Below are 18,329 nucleotides of genomic sequence, written 5' to 3' on the forward strand. Positions count from 1 at the left end.
TATCCCCGACTCACCGTCCCCCCGCCCCCAGCCCCATCTCTTGACAGGCCCGCTTCGGCTGCGTTCCTCATTGGGCACCCCAAAGAATGCCCCGCCTCTGGCGCTGTCCGATTGGGGGAAGGCATCACAGCCCCGCCCCTCAGGGTCCGCTCCTCTCGCTGGTTGGTCACGCTTGATAAGGGCCGGGCTCCACCCTCTCTTTCCAATTGGTGATAGGATTCGCAACTCCGCCTCGTGCTCCTTCCCTGTTTTCCATTGGTTCTATACCGACAACCGGGCCCCCTTTTGCTTTGTTAGTATTGGCCAAGAGCTACAGAAAGCAAGCCACTCTGCCTGTCTCCCATTGGTGGAACCTTCCTACACCGCCCAGCTACGATGACGTCACCTTTCCCCAGGCCAGCGAGCCCTGAATGGCTGGTGGTCAGCGGCCCGGCTACTCCTCGCGGGATGTGGCATGGGCCGTCAGGGCTGACCCGGGCGCCGACCGGCGCTGATTCACCGGCTGCCGCCGGGCTCGGCCCCACCCGACCCCACCTCGGACCTGTTGCCGGGACCTGTCTCTGGGGAAAAGTTCCGGGGACCTGCTGGGCGTCCCTCGAGCGGAAGCTGGCACCGCGCGTCACCTGGGCGCTCTGCCCCGCTTGGGTTCGGGGCTGGATCCCTGGGCCTGCCGGCCGAGACCCGGAGGTTACAGGCTTCCCGAGGTCGAGGGCCCAGCCGCGAAATCTCTCCGAAGGGAGAGCGGCAGACAGCCCGACGGTAGGGCGGTGGGCCTGGGGCTCCGCCGAGCGCCACGTGGCTGAGGGGCTCGGGGGAAAAGCCTGTCTCCTGTCCAGTGTTCGCCGCCCAGCGTTTTTTTCTCTCTTCAGAAAGCGCTGGAGTAGGGAGGCTGTATACAGAGCTGAGCTCTCCAAAGGCACTAGGCACTACCCCCGCCCCAAGTGCTGGCTAATTACTCCCTCACGCGACTGGGTTTTAAAAGCTCAGAAACTTCCTGTACCTACAGATTGGCGTTGAATTCTGAGATTCTTTGACATAAATCTCTTTCGGGGTCTTTCCCTCCCTTTTAATTCTAGAGGAGAACACTCAGAAAGAATCCTTCCTTTTCAAGACGGCTATGAATGGTGTTTGTGTGGTACCAATATAAATGTACATAGACAGAACTAAAAACTTTATTTAGGAATTGTTCCCTAAGCTATCTCAAGACCCAAGTTACTCTGTTAATATACTGACATCTTCGTTTTAAGAAACGGAAATAAAACTCTTCGTAAATTGAGAGTCCTGAATATAGAAATGAGTAAAGCATGAACACATTTAACAAAGCTTTTTATTAAAGTTTATTGTTGCCAATATGTGAAAACAATAGCCTGTCAGGTAACTTACCTACATTATTGCTAATCCTCAATATAACCCCATTAGATAGGTTAATTATCTACATTTTGCACATGAGGAAACTGATGCCCAAGAAGCTAAATGACTTTCCTAGACATCCATTCAGCCAGAAATGGAAACTGAACCTAGATCTGTTTCACTCAGAGCCCATGGTGTCAATGCTCCAGTTGGTAGCTGTTCTAAAAACAAGACAACTAAGAGACGGATTTCCATATGAGTCACAAACAATGACACTCAAACACTGGGGAAAAAGAAAGAAACACATTACGATGGTAAGTTTTTAAATGTGTCCTTTTTAATGGTTAACAAATCCATTAAAATTAAATAAACTCAACAGAATTAATACGTAGAATAAATGCAGTAAACGAGGCCTGACATACAGAACACATATTTTCTGGTTTTAATGGTTAATTGGACCTAAAAGGTGATTCTTTATGAAAACTAATAAATATTCACCTTTACCACTGAAGATAAAGGTTTTCAAGAAAGCACAAAAAAGCTAGAAGAATGGGGATATAAGTTTTAAAGAGTATGTTTTAACTGCAAGTTATCTGTAAAACAAATTTGAAAATCATAGTGAAATGAATACAATTCTAAAGTGCCCAAACTGACAGTAAAAACACTTTGATTTCATTACCTTAATTTTGGATTTTGTATACTTCTATATTTTCTCTTTGATTTTATTATGAACACTCAGAATCTCTTTACTCTTTCCCTTACCCTCAACTCTTTTTTTTAAACCCAGTCTTATTTCAAAGTCATGATCCTTCCCCTAGAATTGCCCTGACTGAAAATCTCACTTATACAAAATTAAAAAAGGAAAAAAGTTTGAAATCTGAGATATACCAAGGAACCATTTAAACACCAACAGGTCTATCTTAAACTCCAAACAAAAATACTAAGTTATATGACAATCAGAGAATTAGACTAAAGAATGACCCCTTTCTGTTCCTTGGCAGTGGTGGAAGACAAGATCAGTAAGCCAGCAATACCAACCAGGAATTAGTATCATGAAGAACTCCAAAGGGCATTTGGTGCCATCTACTGGACATCAAGCAGTAAGTATAAAACAAAGGGTTTTTTCTTGTTTTTCTGGAAATTATTTTACACAAATACATTATAATGACCAGTTAAATAAGATAATCTGAAAGTACAGATTTTGAAAAAAGAAATGAAATCCTAAAACAAAGTACAAGTGGTGACTCCCAGCATCGAGCACTTCAAAGGCATTACATAAGCACTGACAGATAGGCACAACCCCCAAAATAAGAATTCGAAATTCCAGAATGTTTGAACCTGAATTTTATGACCAGAATTTTAAATAAAAAGCTATCTGTAATAAGATAAACGTAGGCTGACAATGGTTTATATCTTTGATCAGGCATCAAGCTAAACTAATAGAACTGGGGAGTAAAAGAAAATATTGAAAATGGGAACCACAAAAGATTATACTTGTCAGATAATCTTTACTACATATTTTAGAAAGCCCCAGTTTCCTTCCTCTGAGGGGTTTATAATCCAGGTGGGTATAGGACAGTATGTAAATGCCGGTGCTGAGGGGAAGGTTCATTAAATGCAACAGGAGCTCTGCCAGAGAGGTGCTTTTCAGTGAGTACCTCAGAGTGGCAGGGAAGACAACTGTTGATATTATATAACTGTCTAAAAAGTTCCAAAACTGCTGAATTAAAAAACACTATTTATAACTGAGTTTGACATAGTTAACCACTATGACATTAAAATGAATTCTGTTTTATAAGTTTGTGAGGAACTGATTTTATTCTTCTAAGTGTAAAAATCAGAACTGTAATTTTCTGCTTTAATATCAGTCCCTTTCTTTGTGGCTACTTTGGACACTCAAATATCATGATACCCAATATCAGAAAATTAAAATTTAAAAACCTTTAAAAACACTGCTTTGCAAAAGTTAGTTATTCCACAAATATTTGCTACTTTAAAAATAGAGCAATGGCTAGACAGGGGTACATACATTACACTGAACACTATGTAGCAGTTAAAAAAAAAAGGTAGAGGTACATACGTTGGCATGGAAACATCCCCAAGGTGATGCTGAGTAAATAAGTTGTAAAATGATCCCTAAAGCATATTATTTCTGTTAAAAAAAAAAAAAAAGAAGGCCATACTGTGTATTTTCCTCATTTCCAACACTAACTCTGTTACATACACACATGCATAAGATCTGGAAGTAAACACCACAAAGGATTCACACAGTGAACCAGGGCTGTGCAAAACAGATTTAGCTGTCATAATGTTTTAAAATTTTTATAGGAAAAATGTATTCATTTATGAGTTGGGGAACTAAAGGTTAACTTAGAAACCAAGGGAAGTGGAGTGAAGTAAGTCAGACAGAGAAAGACAAATATCATATGGTATCGCTTATATGTGGAATCAAATGAACCTATTTATAAAACAGAAATAGAGTCACAGATGTAGAAAACACACTTACGGTTACCAAGGGGGAAAGGGGGGAGGGATAAACTGGGAGATTGGGATTGACATATACATACTACTATATATAAAACAGGTAACTAATAAGAACCTACTGTATAGCCCAGGGAACTCTACTCAGTACTCTGTAACGACCTATATGGGAATAGAATCTAAAAGAGTGGATATTTGTATATGTATAACTGATTCACTTTGCTGTATCAGTACAGCAGAAACTAACACAACATTGTAAATCAACTATACTCCAATAAAAATTAATTTTAAAAAAACACCAAGGGAAGTGGTTAAGTGAAAAAAGTTTACTGAACTATATTCATGAATTCAACAGATATTTATTGAGTGCTTTACTGTGTGCCAGGCACTGTGTGGTGCCAGGGCTACAGCAGCAAACAAGACAGAAGCGCTACTCCTGAAAGTTCAAAGCCTAGTGGAAGAACCAGACAGTAACAGGTGAATATAGAGTGTGTCAGGCCGTGATAAGCTATAAGGAAAAGGAAACTTTGCAGAGCATGTGGAGAAACTGGAACCCTCATACATTGCTGGTGGGAATGTAAAATAATGCCGTTGCTTTGGAAAACAGTTTTGACAGTGCCTCAAAAAGTTAAACATAGAGTTACTGTATGACCCAGTAGGGCCTCTCCTAGTTATACACCCAAGAGAGTTGAAAACATATGTTCATACAAAAACTTGTATATGAATGTTCATAGTGGCACTATTCGTAATAGCCAAGAAGTGGAACAACCCAAATGCCCATCAACTGATGACTTATAAATAAAAATGTGGGGACTTCCCTGTGGCGCAGTGGTTAAGAATCCGCCTGCCAATGTAGGGGTCACGGGTTCGAGCCCTGGTCCGGGAAGATCCCACATGCCGCGGAGCAACTAAGCCCATGCGCCACAACTACTGAGCCTGCGCTCTAGAGCGCGCGTGCCACAACTACGGAGCCGGCGCACCTAGAGCCCGTGCTCTGCAACAAGAGAAGCCACCGCAATGAGAAGCCGGTGTACCACAACAAAGAGTAGCACCCGCTCTCCACAACTAGAGAAAGCCCGCACGCAGCAATGAAGACCCAACGCAGCCAAAATAAATAAAATAATTTTTTTAAAAATATGGTATATCCCCAGAACAGAATATTATAAGACATAAAAAGGGATGAAGTACTTATATATGCTACAACATAAATGAACCTTGAAAACATTATGCTATGTAAAAGCAGCACAAGAGGTGCTAGACACAAAAGGTCACGTATTTTGTGATTCCATCCATTTGAAATATCCATTTAAATGAAAACATCCAGAATAGTCACACCTTTAGAGACAGAAAGTACATTTCGTGGTTTCTGGGGTGGAGGGTAGAGGTGGATAGGGAGGGATGAGGAGTGACTTTAATGAGTATGGGGTTTCTTTTTAGGATGATAAAAACATTTTAGAATTAGATAGTGGTAATAAATACTTAACTCTGTAAATATACTAAAACCACTGAAATGGTGTATTTCATTTATTCATCTATTTTTGGCTGTGCCACATGCCGCTTGCAGGATCTTAGTTCCTTGACCAGGGATTGAACCCATGCCCCCTGCAGTGGAAGCACGGAGTCCTAATCACTGGACCGCCAGGGAATTCCCTGAAATGATATACTTTCAAAGGGTGAATTTTATCTCAATTTTTAAAACGCTAAATAAAAAGAGTAAAACAGGGTAAAGGGATAGAGAGGGAAGGGGAAGCTACTATTTTGGACAAGGTGGTTAGGAATGAACTTATTTTGAGCAGTGACCTGAACAACATAACCACGTAAATCTACTAACCATGTAAATCTGAGAGGTGGGGGAGGGGGAGGAGGAACATTCCGGGAAGAAAAGCAAGTTGGAAGACTCTTCAGGTAGATGCATACCTGTTCTCAAGGAACAGCAAGGAGGCTAGCAGCGTGGCTGAGTGCAATAGCAAGGGTGAGGCTGCAGGAAGCCAGGTTCCAAACTATACAGATGTGTAGAGCACAGTAAGGATTGGTCTTCGCTCTAAAAGATAGAAAACCACCAGAGCCAGAAGCAATGTGACCAGATGTACATTTTAAAAGGTTCACTCTGCTGCTAGGTGGAGAATAAACTGAGGCTGAAGAGGGAAGGAAACCTATTAGGGGGTTACTGTAGTAGTCCAGGCAAGAGAGATGGCTTCTGTTAGTACAGATGGTGAATAGTAGTCAGATTCAGTGTACATCAAATCACAACATACACTTTCAATATCTTAAAATTGTGTGTCAATTATATCACAGTAAATCTGGGGAAAATAGTGGTTGGATTCAAAATACACTCTGATGTTAGAGCCAAAAGGATTTCTAATGAATCAGATGTGGGGCACAGGAAAAAGAGCGGAGTCAAGGATGACCCCCTAAGGATTTTGCTCTGAGCAAAGGTGTAAATGGAGAGGCCACTTGCTGAGATGGGGAAGCCTCAGAGAAGAAGACTGGGCAGGGAAATGAGAATTCAATTCATCTTAAATTTGAGCTGCCTAATAATCCAAGTGCATATACAAGCCTGGAATTCAGTAAAATGGTCAGGCTAGAAATATAAATTTGAGAGCCATGGCAGAAGACGTTTGAAGCTATGTGGATGGACGACTCACCAGAGGGAGATTGAAGAGTCCATGGATTGGGCCCTGGAACACTCTTAGCATTTAGATACTTAGAAGATTTGGCAAAACTTATGTCTTCTGAGAGGCAGTAGCCTGTTAGAGGAAGACAAGGATGCTCCATTTTTCTTATTCTTACAGAATCAGATGATCTGATGGATAAAAGTTCCTTCAAACCAAGACTTCTATTAAGATCAGAGGTGTCTTATCTCTGGATCTTTAAAGATTTCCTCCTGTTCCATTTCTTTGGTGTTAGCTTACGGAGAGTGAACCTATTGACCTACCGGGTATTCTCAGATTATTTCTTTACAAAGTATGCTGCCTTGAGGATCTCAAGTCAAATCTCTACTAAAACCACACTGACATGACAACCCAAAAACCTATCATCTGATTTGGGGCATATTATTTCATCCCAGAAGTTTTAGCTTCCCAATAAGACAACAATTGGGTCTCATTTCTTTAGATGTGCAAAAATGTGGTCAGAAAGTCCTTGTCATAGATAATTTACAGATAGACAGCATTTTGGAGGGTGGGGGTATGAGAATCTATTTAGCTTACCTGGCAAAAAGTCTAAGCAGAATAATCCAGCTGCTCGGGGCAGTGACACTTGTGCAATGGGTACTACAAGCTGTGCAGCTGATGCAGCACATTTAAATATTTAAGTACTGAAGCCAGTAGGTAGTGTAAACATTAATCATTTCTGCCTCTAGGTCTGAATAGCCTCAGGTTTCTCATCTGGGAATGGAGATAATAGTACCTGCTCTATCTGATAAGGATTAAATGAACCAAGGTGCTCTGTACACTGTATTATGCAATGCAGTCATACTACTATTATTTTCTTTACAGGGAACTCATTTGCCAGGAAAGCTTTTAGAGACCTACAATAGGTGGTCAAATTTCAGGTGCAGTATGGATTTAAAATCCAGCTAGACACTTGTAAAATCATGGACATATAAGAATAGTAATTACATCATTAAAAAAAAATAAATTTATTTATTCGTTTATTTTTGTCTGCATAGGGTCTTTGTTGCGGTGCGCGGGCTTCTCATTGTGGTGGCTTCTCTTGGCGTGGAGCACAGGCTCTAGGCACACAGGTTTCAGTAGTTGTGGCATGCAGGCTCAGTAGTTGTGGCTCATGGGCTCTAGAGCGCAGGCACAGTAGTTGTGGTGCACGGGCTTAGTTGCTCTGTGGCATGTGGGATCCTCCAGGACCAGGGCTCGAACCCGTGTCCCCTGCACTGGCAGGCAGATTCTTAACCACTGTGCCACCAGGGAAGTCCCCACATTATTATTTTTTTTAATACCAAAAGATAAGAAACAACTTGAATGTCCAATTATAGTCCATCCTACAACGAACTATAATTGCTGCCCTTAAAAAATAAGGGGCAATATAAGAAGCAATCTTAAGATGTAGTAGTAAATGAAAAACCAACAGGTGCAAAATAGTGTGTAGAGTTTGCTCAAATTTGAGTAATAATATACATATATATTACATGCTTGTGTATACATGGAATATCTCTGAAAGGATACACAATTACCTCATCACTATATACCCTTTGTGCTGTCTAAATTGTGTTCCACGTGTTTATATTACTTACTCAAAAAAATACAACACAAAATTTAAAATCTAGCCACAAAGCCTCAAATATCACTGAGATAGAAACAGAATAGGTAATAGTCATTATCTTCAATATAAAAAGAGCTTCCTTCAAATTAGAAAAAGAAAAGCTTGTCAAAAGACAAATGGAGCCAAGGTCTGGAATTAGTATTAAACAAAAGAAATATACATGGCTAACACATTCTTAAAATGTTCACCTTCCTTAGAAATTAAACAAAACCAAATGCCATTATTTTAACCTTCAGAGTGGAAACTTAAGAAAAAACTACACTCAATACTGGTACATGTATATGAAATGGAAATGCTCATACTTCACTGGTGAGGGCCGCGGGGCAACTAAGCCTGCACGCCACGACTACAGAGCCCACATGCTCTGGAGCCGGTGAGCCACAACTAGAGAGAAGCCCACGCGCCAAAACTAGAGAGAAGCCCACGCACCACAACTAGAGACCAGCCTGTGCACTGCAACGAAAGATCCTGCGTGCCACAACTAAGACCAGATGCAGCCAAAATATAAAAATATTAAAAAAAAAGCCTTAAAACATGCACACAAAGGGTAAAACATGCACCCTTTATCTCACCCAGCAATGCCACCTGCAAGAATGAAACACGAGGAAATAAGGCAACAAGTACAAAAAGATACGTGTAACAGGGATACTACTCACAGGTGTTGTGTTTTGTTTTGGTTTGGTTTTTTTTTGGCCACACTGCATGGCATGGGCATGTGGGATCTTAGTTCCCCGACTAGGGATGCAACCTGCGCCTCCTGCATTGGAAGGCAGGGTCTTAACCACTGGACTGCTGGGGATGTCCTGGTGTTGTATTTTGTTTTTTTTTTTAACCCCTAAATAATCTACTCACAGCTTTAATTCTAACAGCAAATCATGGGAGGGAAGGCAATGTTCACCAATAAAGGATTAATTAATAAATTATGGTATCACTATAACCAACTAGCTATTAAAAGGTAAGTTTTCAAAGAATTTATAAGAGCATTTAAAAAAATGTTCACAGTATGGGCTTCCCTGGTGGCGCAGTGGTTAAGAACCCGCCTGCCAATGCAGGGGACACGGGTTTGAGCCCTGGTCTGGGAAGATCCCACATGCCGCGGAGCAGCTAAGCCCGTGCACCACAACTACTGAGCCTGCGCTCTAGAGTCCGCAAGCCACGACTACTGAAGCCTGCATGCCTAGAGCCCATGCTCTGCAACAAGAGAAGCCACCGCAATAAGAAGCCCGCGCGCTGCAACAGAGAGTAGCCCCAGCTCGCCGCAACTGGAGATAGCCCAAGTGCAGCAACAAAAACCCAATGCAGCCAAAATAAAAAGTTCACAGTACACGGGAGTATAAGGATTAGTAAAAGAGAGCGGCATAAACATTCTGATCTCTTTGGGTAGGGGCAAGAAATACATACCCATAGGAGCCTGGAAACACATATACCAAAATATTAATATTCTGGTGGTAGATTATTGGCTGATTTTTGGCTTTTTTCCCCTACTTTCTGATTTCTTCCAAGTTTTTTTAAATTTTTAAAATAATAAGCATGTATTGCTTTTCTACTGAGGAAAAATGGTATTTGGGGGGCAAAAAACACAGAAGATACAAAAATCCAGTTATACTTTTTCATTCTTCTAATTTTTAAACTATAAAGAATCATGATATCTAAATCTATGTATGAAAAAAGAAAACGTGTAGGGAGATTCTTTTACCTAGTAATAAAAGTATCAAATACAAAAGGGTAAAAATATTGCTTTATTTGAGAAACTTACTTCCAAATTACTCTTATGTGTTTTAAAAAGTCATAAAGAGCATTCAAGAAGAAGACATATACAGTTTCCATAGGAATAAGGAAAAAAAAATGGGGTTGATGATTGCCCCAAATGAAATTTCCTAAAGGAAAAAAATGTAATATTTAACCTTTTTTTGAGGCAGGGTAAGTGAACTACACACATCATAAATAAAATTTTCTTACTTTACAAGGAGGAGGGACCGTGATCCTGTTTTTGATGCATATTAAATACAAAATACAAAATCCACTGTTCTCATCTAGATGAGGGGAAAAAAAAATCACTCTTCAATATTTCAATTCTCATGCAATGAAATCCAAAGGTCTGTTGAATCCACCTTTTCGATTCATGTACTGCCTATGATGAGAAAATTTATTGTCATTAAAAAAATTCTGGATTCGTCTTATAAAAGAACTAATCACTTGCTTCAGAAATTAAACCTATAAACCATTTTTAAAATGGCAGAGTCTAGGGCAAGAAGTATTCAAAGTTAAAATCCAAATAGAGGTATGGAAATATACTTTCAATATTATTTGGGAAGATTCTACAGACTTTAAAAAAATCAACTGAAAATCCATATTTATTTTAGGTAACACTAAACACCTAGCTAGTTTAAGGAAATAGAGAAGAGTTTCACAATACATACCCATCAAGCAAATCTGACTTCACACTGTACTAGTTCTCCCCATAAGACCTTAACTGAAGGCAGTTTTACAATGGACTGTTGATGATTCTGGTACTTTAACTCAGAGCAGTCTCAAATCACACTATTCATATTCTAAATTAATTGGAATATTAGTCTTTTATCAGTGATAAATGTAGACAGAAAGGCAATGTTTTAAGATGTCTTGACTTTTCCATTCATTCAGTGAGATTTCAAGTATGGATTGGTTTGTTCTGTGGTATTAATAAAATATACCTATATTTAACAGAAGGATATTTACAGTTGAAATCCTTATACAATCAAGTTAGGTAAATAATTCAAGAGGAATCTATTTTAAAACCTATAATTATAATGAAATTAAAGCCTAAAGACTATGTTATTTTGAAGAAAGAACTACTTAGAGCCCTAAAATATTTAAGCCAACTACCCTTCTTTATAATAGTTACTAGTTCACATGTAAATGGGAAACTATTTTAACATACAAGAATATAAACAAGGAAGATTAAAACAAGGGACAGTATGGAAACTATTAAAGTAAGGGACTGTTTGGAAAACTGCTACATTTCCTACAAACATCATTATCCCATAAAAAATTCTTTCCCAAGCATATAATTTATATTAGTTCAAACACAATAATGGCAGCTATGCATACCTATACTTCCTCTTCTGAGACACATTTATGGCATAGGCATTTACAGAGCCATCCACTTTTTTCCCCTGGAGAAAAGCAAGAAACAAAAAACAAAACACACACACAAACGAGCAAACAACACACCAGAGAAAGAACATATTATATGCCTTGATCAAAGAGCTGCATCCCACAGACCCTCTTAAATGGCAAGATTCATTTAAGCATGAGATAGTCCAATGAGTGAAAGAATTTTCAGATCCTGATGATATCCCATGATCTCCCAAGCGTTATTAACTCTCTGTTCACATTTTTTATAGTCACACTTAAGCAAATAAACCAATATTCAAACCAACAAACACTCATGGTATATGTATTATATGCAAGACATACAGGGAAATTGGGTAGCAGAGCCTCACCTTTTCTGGTCAAAGAATTCTTCAAAACCAAATACAAGTTATGGATATTTTCTCTAGAAAAATCCATTCACAAAAATTTAACTTATGACCTTAACTGATGGCATTCTCAAATCAGTCACCATTCCTATCTAAATCCCATTTCTTACATAGGCCTTGAAGTTTTGATTTTTAAATCAAGAATCAGAATAACAGATTATAATGTTGTATCACTTGTATCTCAGACTTTTTTTTCCCAGTAATTCCTTTATGGGTCTTTTGATTCAACCTGTTCCCCTTTCTGTTCCTCATGCCTGAATTGTCTTCCTGACCCCCATCCAATCTTCAACCATCTGGTTCTTATGCATCCTTCAAGGCCCAATTCAAATGATCCAGCTGCCAGGAAGCACCCTCTTCTCTAACTCCCATAGAATGTTAACTGTGCCTTCGTCACAATACCCTGCATTTTCTACTCTGCATGATCATGATGTATAACATCATATACATGATGTTATTTCCCATCAGACTGCAAGCTCATATGGAGCTTGATGGAGGGATATGGCTGTGAGTGACCTTTGCAACTGTCACATCCTAGGCTACTGCACTTGCAGGTACTCAGAAAATGACTGTTAAATGTATGAACACTGCCAGTTAATGCCACCATGAGTGCATGTGCAGGAACACACACATAACCTCCCTCCCCTATTATTACACATGGGCGTGTACCCTGTTTAGCATACTTATTAGATATCTGTGTTAGGCCAAAAAAAAGGATTCCTATCCACTGGCATGCACAGGTGAGGTATATATTTGAAGTTGAGCTAAAACAAGTATATTTGGTCTTCCTTTTCTACTCCTGTTTTCACTGCATTTTGGGGGCCGGGGGAATACTGAGTAAATTACTTAAGGTGTATTATTTTAACCTCCCAAGAACAGGAGGTAGGCATGACTTGGAAAATAAAGTAAATGATGTTAACCTTTTTACTAAGTTCAATTACTAAAGGCTTTCTGATTTTTGAAAACTATTTGCAGAGTTGTATATTATTAGCTCTCTTCTCATTTACATGCTGGAACAGAAAATTATCAATTAATAAGCATAACCAAACTTTGAAACTTTCTAGAATGCTAAAATGGAAGGGAAAATAAGTGACTATGTTGGCATATGAAGAGGTTCCACCATAGATTAATGATGAAATATCACAAGATACACATTACTGAAAAATACAAATGAGCTGAAAGACTTTGTAACTGATAGTCATGAAGCCAACTGCATATGAATTAAATTAACATCCTTGTAGATGTCATTAAAAAAACAACTGACATCATTTGTTCTTGTGGTACTCCATAATTTTTATGGGATCTATAAATTCTCACTTAATTTCTCCTTTATATACAAACATTTAAAAGACTACATTTAAAAGTAGTGGCTCCATCTTTACATCTGATTCTCAGGAATTTCAAATATCCAGCAACAGTAAAACCAAAAGAGAAAAGAATTCTAATAGTGAAGGTCCTTCACTATTCTAAAAACAATAAAATTTAGTTGTCTCATTTTGGAGATATTTTTATCCATATATTTACCCAATATATGTATTAATAAACCAGTTCACTCATAAGATGTTCTTTTGAATAACAGATAAGGATTTGGTATATTCAGGAAAAAAACCTGAGACATAAACTGCATTAAATTCTAAAATGGGGTTCACATAACCATTTGTGAGAATAAGAGCGCATTCTTAATTTTCTCACCTCATAACAGTCATGCCTCTGGTACTCCTCTTAGGTCATACACTGTCATTTAAAAAAAATACATGGGAGCCCCACATAATCACATCAGTTAGAAAGAAACTCTTATAGCACCTGAGATTACCCCACTCCATTCACAACTCAATGGAACACAAGATTAGGGGAAGTGGATTGTTTTTGACAACTCTCCTCAAAAATTCCAACTTCAATTTGCAAAATTAAAAGGACTTAAAATTATATAAAAGAAAGTTTTAAAAATATATTTTCTCTCTCTCCACACACACTCTCCCTGTCTATCCTTACTAGCTTCCTCTCTCTATCCTCCCTTCTCTCTTCATTCAATTTCCTCTCTCCCTCCATCTCCCCTTTGCCGTACTTCCCTATCTCCCTATCTCTCTCCCACCTCCCTCTCTTCATCTCCCACTCCAAAATCCCTCCCGCTTTTGCCTCCCCTACTTCCTTATTCTCTCCAGGATTATGGTCAGGGCTAGAGAGCATTCAAACTCCTGTCAACCCCTCTTCTGAGCTATGAGATATGCATGCAACTACGCAATGCCATCTTTATCTGGCAGTTGCGCTTCGTTCTGTTTCACAGCATTTCCCCTTCCTATAATCCTTTCTTTGGTTAACCCTATCAGCCTGACACTTCAGAGTCATCACTGACTACTCACCTCCATCCCACCACCACTAACTCTGGTTCCTGAATGGTTCTCCATATTCCAGCCCCTCTTCTCAGTTCAGGCCTTCATCATCTTTCACTGCACGACGGCAGTTCTCTCAGCCTCCCATTTGTCCTCCATGAAGCCCCAGATCATCATTCTAAAACACACGTATGTTACTCCCTTGCTTAAAAACCACTGCTTCCTCTCATCACCTAAAGAATCAACTCTAAGTTCCTCAGCATGGCTAAGGATATCACAAGCCTTCTGCGATTTGCCTCCCACCTCTATTTCTAGCCTCATTCGTAGCCACCAGCCCACCAACATGCTTTCACTAGTCACTGAATTTGAAATTCCCACAATACTCTATGCTCTTTAATGCCTACATGGCATTGTCATGAGCTTTTCCCCCTGCTTCAAATCATCGTCCTCCTCTTCTTTGTCTGATCACCTCTACTGGCCCTTTAAGATCTAACTCAAATATCCCAGGCAAATACTCCCTGAATTCCAATGGCAGCTCACCACTTCCTTCTCTTTGCTTTCAGATCCTTTCACACAGATAGTTACTGTCTTCTAACAAGAAACTTGTATCAATGAAAGAAATTACAAGTGATAGTAAAAGAATATGGAAAAATGGGACAGATCAGTTCAAATAAGAATACTTAACTGGCTACATGTTTTACTTACTTTTGTGGAGTCAAAGGAGGCAAATCCCATTAACTTCATCATTTCTATTTCTTCCTCTGTTTTGCCCTCCAAGTCTTCCTCTACAAAAATAAGTGACAAAATTGTAAACTCTATCATTCTATACATATAAAAAGAGAGGTGGCTTACCAGCAGAGAATACACTAAACAATTAGCTAAAGACTTGAGTTTAATGATAGAAATTCCTCAATTTGGATAGCATATAACTTAAGGGGCAAGGAAGGATTGCGCTCTCCATCCTCCATCGTAAGAGACTGCTTAAAAGGACATGCTTGGGGGCTTCCCTGGTGGCACAGGGGATAGGAATCTGCCTGCCAATGCAGGGGACACAGGTTCGATCCCTGGTCCGGGAGGATCCCACATGCCGCGGAGCAACTAAGCCCGTGCACCACAACTGCTGAGCCGGCCCTCTAGAGCCCGCGAGCCACAACTACTGAAGCCCACGTGCCTGAAGCCCGTGCTCCGCAACAAGGGAGGCCACCATAATGAGAAGCCCACGCACTACGATGAAGCGTGGCCCCCACTCGGCAACGAAGACCCAACGCAGCAAAAAATAAATAAATAAGTGTTTTTAAAAGGACATGCTTGGAGCCTTTAGGAAGGACCACCTTTAGTATCAGACAGAACACTAGTTTTGACGATACTTCCAAAATATAATATTCTCATGTTTTTAACTGTCCTTGTATCTAGAGCACCAGATAACCAGCAACTAAGGTACAACTAAAACAACATCTCAAAACTACATGCAACGAACACTATTAAAAACTTAATAGTTAAATGTGCAAAAATTATACTTTTGTAATTTTATCATAACTGTAGTTATCTAAACATGGCTGTACTTTTCCTACAGCTATTTATCTAATAACATTACCAGTTATCTGACGTTCTTTGCTCTTTGTTTCTTTTGTTTCTTTCTTCTCCTCATCTCTTCTTTCTTTTAGTCGAGAAGGGGAAGGAGATGTGGATCTATGTCGTCTTGGGGATCTAAAATTTAATGAGTAAAAATGTCAGAAGCAGAGACATACCTGGCCACTTGTGCTGATGAGCACAGATACACAGGAGTGCCTGCAAGGTAAAGGCTGAACAAAAGCCAGGCTCTAGAGCACCAGGAATTTGTTCCCCAAAGCAGAATGAGGAAGAAGGTTCTGCCTAGGCCCTGACTGTCAGCAAAAAATTATTTATTGTTTAATCATCAGTTACACTCAGTAGAGCTAGGGCAAAAAAATTTTCTGTAAGGCAGAAAAAAAGCAACGAAACAAACAAATGTGTCTGATGCTTATTAAGAATCAGAGTCCAAGGACTTCCCTGGCGGCACATTGGTTAAGAACCTGCCTGCCAATGCAGGGGACACGGGATCGATCCCTGGGCCAGGAAGATCCCACATGCCATGGAGCAACTAAGCCCGTGCGCCACAACTACTGAGCCTGCGCTCTAGAGTCTGTGAGCCACAACTACTGACACCTGCGTACCTAGAGCCGGGGCTCCGCAACAAGAGAAGCCATCACAATAAGAAGCCTGCATGCAGCAACAAAGACCAAATGCGGCCAAAAATAAATATATAAATTTATTAAAAAAAAAAAAAGAATCAGAGTCCACTTCTAAGATTCTTCCAAGATCTCACATTCTGTTTTTTTTTTTTTTTTTTTTTGCAGTACGCGGGCCTCTCACTGCTGTGGCCTCTCCCGTTGCGGAGCACAGGCTCCGGACGCGCAGGCTCAGCGGCCATGGCCCACGGGCCCAGCCGCTCTGCAGTATGTGGGATCTTCCCGGACCGGGGCACGAACCCGTGTCCCCTGCATCGGCAGGCGGACTCTCAACCACTGTGCCACCAGGGAAGCCCTCACATTCTTGATTATATACTTGAATAAATTATTATCACCAAAAGTAAATAAAAAAGACAAAAATACAAAACACTTATTTCTTACTCTTGCTAAGTGCTTTTCATGTATTATTTCTCATTTACTCCTCACGGCAACTCTACTATGTGGAATGTTATCAACCCCATTTTATCAATGGGAATGTTAGGTTTAGAATAAAGTGGGATAAAGTTCCCCTCATTTCATGAAATCATAAGTGCCTTTGTAAGTATAACAACAGAGTCAAGCGCAGCGACTACAAAGCTGTCGTAAAACTTCTGGTTATTTTCTGCACTTACCTGGAACGTCTTCTGTGCGGGGATCGAGAACGGCTTCTTCTCCGGTCTCGCTCTCGGGACCGGGACCTTTCTCGGCGCCTGCGTTCTCTCTCTCGGGAGGTGGACCGGGACCGCCTACGCTCTAATATAAACACAAAATTGTAGAGCCGAAAATTACCTCCAACATCTACTGGATGCTGCGCCGACCAATAGTAATATAACGCGTGCCATTTCTAGATGTCACATTAAAAAAGTAAAAAAGACGCATGAAATTAATTTTAACAGTATAGATTTAACCCAATATATCCAAACTATTAGCATTTAAACATGTGCTCATTATAAAAAAATGGACACTTCATTCTTTCTTTTTTCCGCATTAAATCAAAGAAATCCGGTGTGTATTCGACTTCAACAGCAGCTCTCAATTCCGATTGAGAACATGTTAAGTGCTCAATAGCCCTTTGTGGCTCGAGGGCTCATTTAACTTTTAAGATCAACCCTGATTAGCTGAAGGTGATAAAAACTAACGAGGGGGCAGAATCGAGGGACTACCTGACATCTCCCGATCCAAGTCCTGGCTTCTCTACCTCTCACTGCCCACTTCATGGGCCAGAAGACATTACGAAGTGAGCTTACGAGGTGAGCTCCCTGCACGCAAACTCCTAACCATCGATTTCCCTACTATAAACTGGGAAGGAAACCCTGAGCATTTAAGAACCTGGCGGTACCACACGCTGAGTGTTACGCAGTGTGGCATCAATTCTCACTTCAGTTTTTAAAGGTAAACAATATTACCCCCAATGTCTAATTACGGGAACTCGGACGCTGGAAGGCTGAATGACTTGCAATCGGTCACCCAGAAATTAAGGGAACCGTGGCCTGACTCTACACTCCCCAGCCACAAGTACAACAAAAATTACTGTATGAGGGTGACAAAGGGTCGGCGAAACCCCAACTTCGGAAAAAAACTGCCTTCAAATCCGAGGGCTGAAACGTGTAGGGCCCAGGTCTTCGTTCCCCATCCACCCCCTCTCTTCTCCTCCTGAGAAAAGTTCCCCCCTCTCCGTGGCCCTTGGACTGGGAACAAAATGGGGGACGGGTCTTCGACCGAGCCCCAGACCCTCAGAACTGCTTCTGGACTCACCCCTTCGCGGGGACCGGCTGCGGCTGCGACCCATTCGGAGTCCTCCCCAACCTCACGCCGCCCCGGAAACGACTGTGCAACAACTTCCGGGAGAGCGGGGAACTGAGCTTTCCCTGCAGCCTGGGAAGCGTCGAAACGACTCGCCAGGGTTCCGGCTTCTAAGGAAGGCGGGCGGTGATGCGCTTGCGCAGAATCACTTGGCCCCGGCCCTATGCCCCCTCTTCCGAGCCCGGAGTTTTCGTTGAGAGCAGAGTTATCCTGTCTGCTCTTTCAACCCTCGGTTCGAGGTGGCTTCCCCATCTTCTTTGTCCACGGTGGGCGTTAAAATGTGTTGCCTGATGTTATTATAGAAATGTCTGGAAAAAGCCATA

At 40.8% G+C, this 18,329-nt stretch overlaps 1 protein-coding gene across 5 annotated transcripts; it reads right to left on the bottom strand.

The window, feature by feature from the left end:
* Positions 1 to 59: 59 nt before the first annotated feature.
* On the bottom strand, positions 60 to 18,076 carry SNRNP27 (small nuclear ribonucleoprotein U4/U6.U5 subunit 27). 5 transcript variants are annotated; one of them, XR_016395407.1, is made up of 7 exons: positions 17,959 to 18,076; positions 16,836 to 16,956; positions 15,552 to 15,664; positions 14,663 to 14,742; positions 11,200 to 11,264; positions 10,069 to 10,240; positions 9,830 to 9,986 (listed from the first exon to the last, which is right to left on the bottom strand). XR_016395407.1 is itself a non-coding variant. In XM_022561287.2 (6 exons), exons 1-6 carry the CDS (start codon positions 17,990 to 17,992, stop codon positions 10,186 to 10,188), a joined length of 468 nt encoding a protein of 155 aa, XP_022416995.1. In that variant the 5' UTR covers positions 17,993 to 18,076; the 3' UTR covers positions 9,830 to 10,185. The 5 variants fall into 5 exon arrangements, 2 of the variants coding, with proteins under 2 accessions (XP_022416995.1, XP_089779178.1); XR_016395409.1 differs by lacking the exons at positions 9,830 to 9,986; positions 11,200 to 11,264 and adding an exon at positions 60 to 3,502; XR_016395408.1 differs by lacking the exon at positions 11,200 to 11,264.
* Between the last annotated feature and the right edge of the window lie 253 nt (positions 18,077 to 18,329).

The sequence above is a fragment of the Delphinapterus leucas genome, chromosome 13 (assembly GCF_059928025.1).
Source record: "Delphinapterus leucas isolate spDelLeu-1000000601 "Yukka" chromosome 13, BTC_Dleu_Yukka2, whole genome shotgun sequence".
NCBI classification, from domain to species: Eukaryota; Metazoa; Chordata; class Mammalia; order Artiodactyla; family Monodontidae; genus Delphinapterus; species Delphinapterus leucas.

What these genes read in the sequence shown, in the direction of transcription:
- SNRNP27 (XM_022561287.2), bottom strand. Translation starts at nt 17,992, where the DNA reads ATGGGTCGCAGCCGCAGCCGGTCCCCGCGAAGGG. An exon ending in CAAAGAACGTCAGATAACTG is followed by an intron (nt 14,743 to 15,551) that starts GTAATGTTATTA and finishes TTATTTTTGTAG; the next exon opens with AGGAAGACTTGGAGGGCAAA. An exon ending in CCTCCTTTGACTCCACAAAA is followed by an intron (nt 11,265 to 14,662) that starts GTAAGTAAAACA and finishes GCTTTTCTCCAG; the next exon opens with GGGAAAAAAGTGGATGGCTC.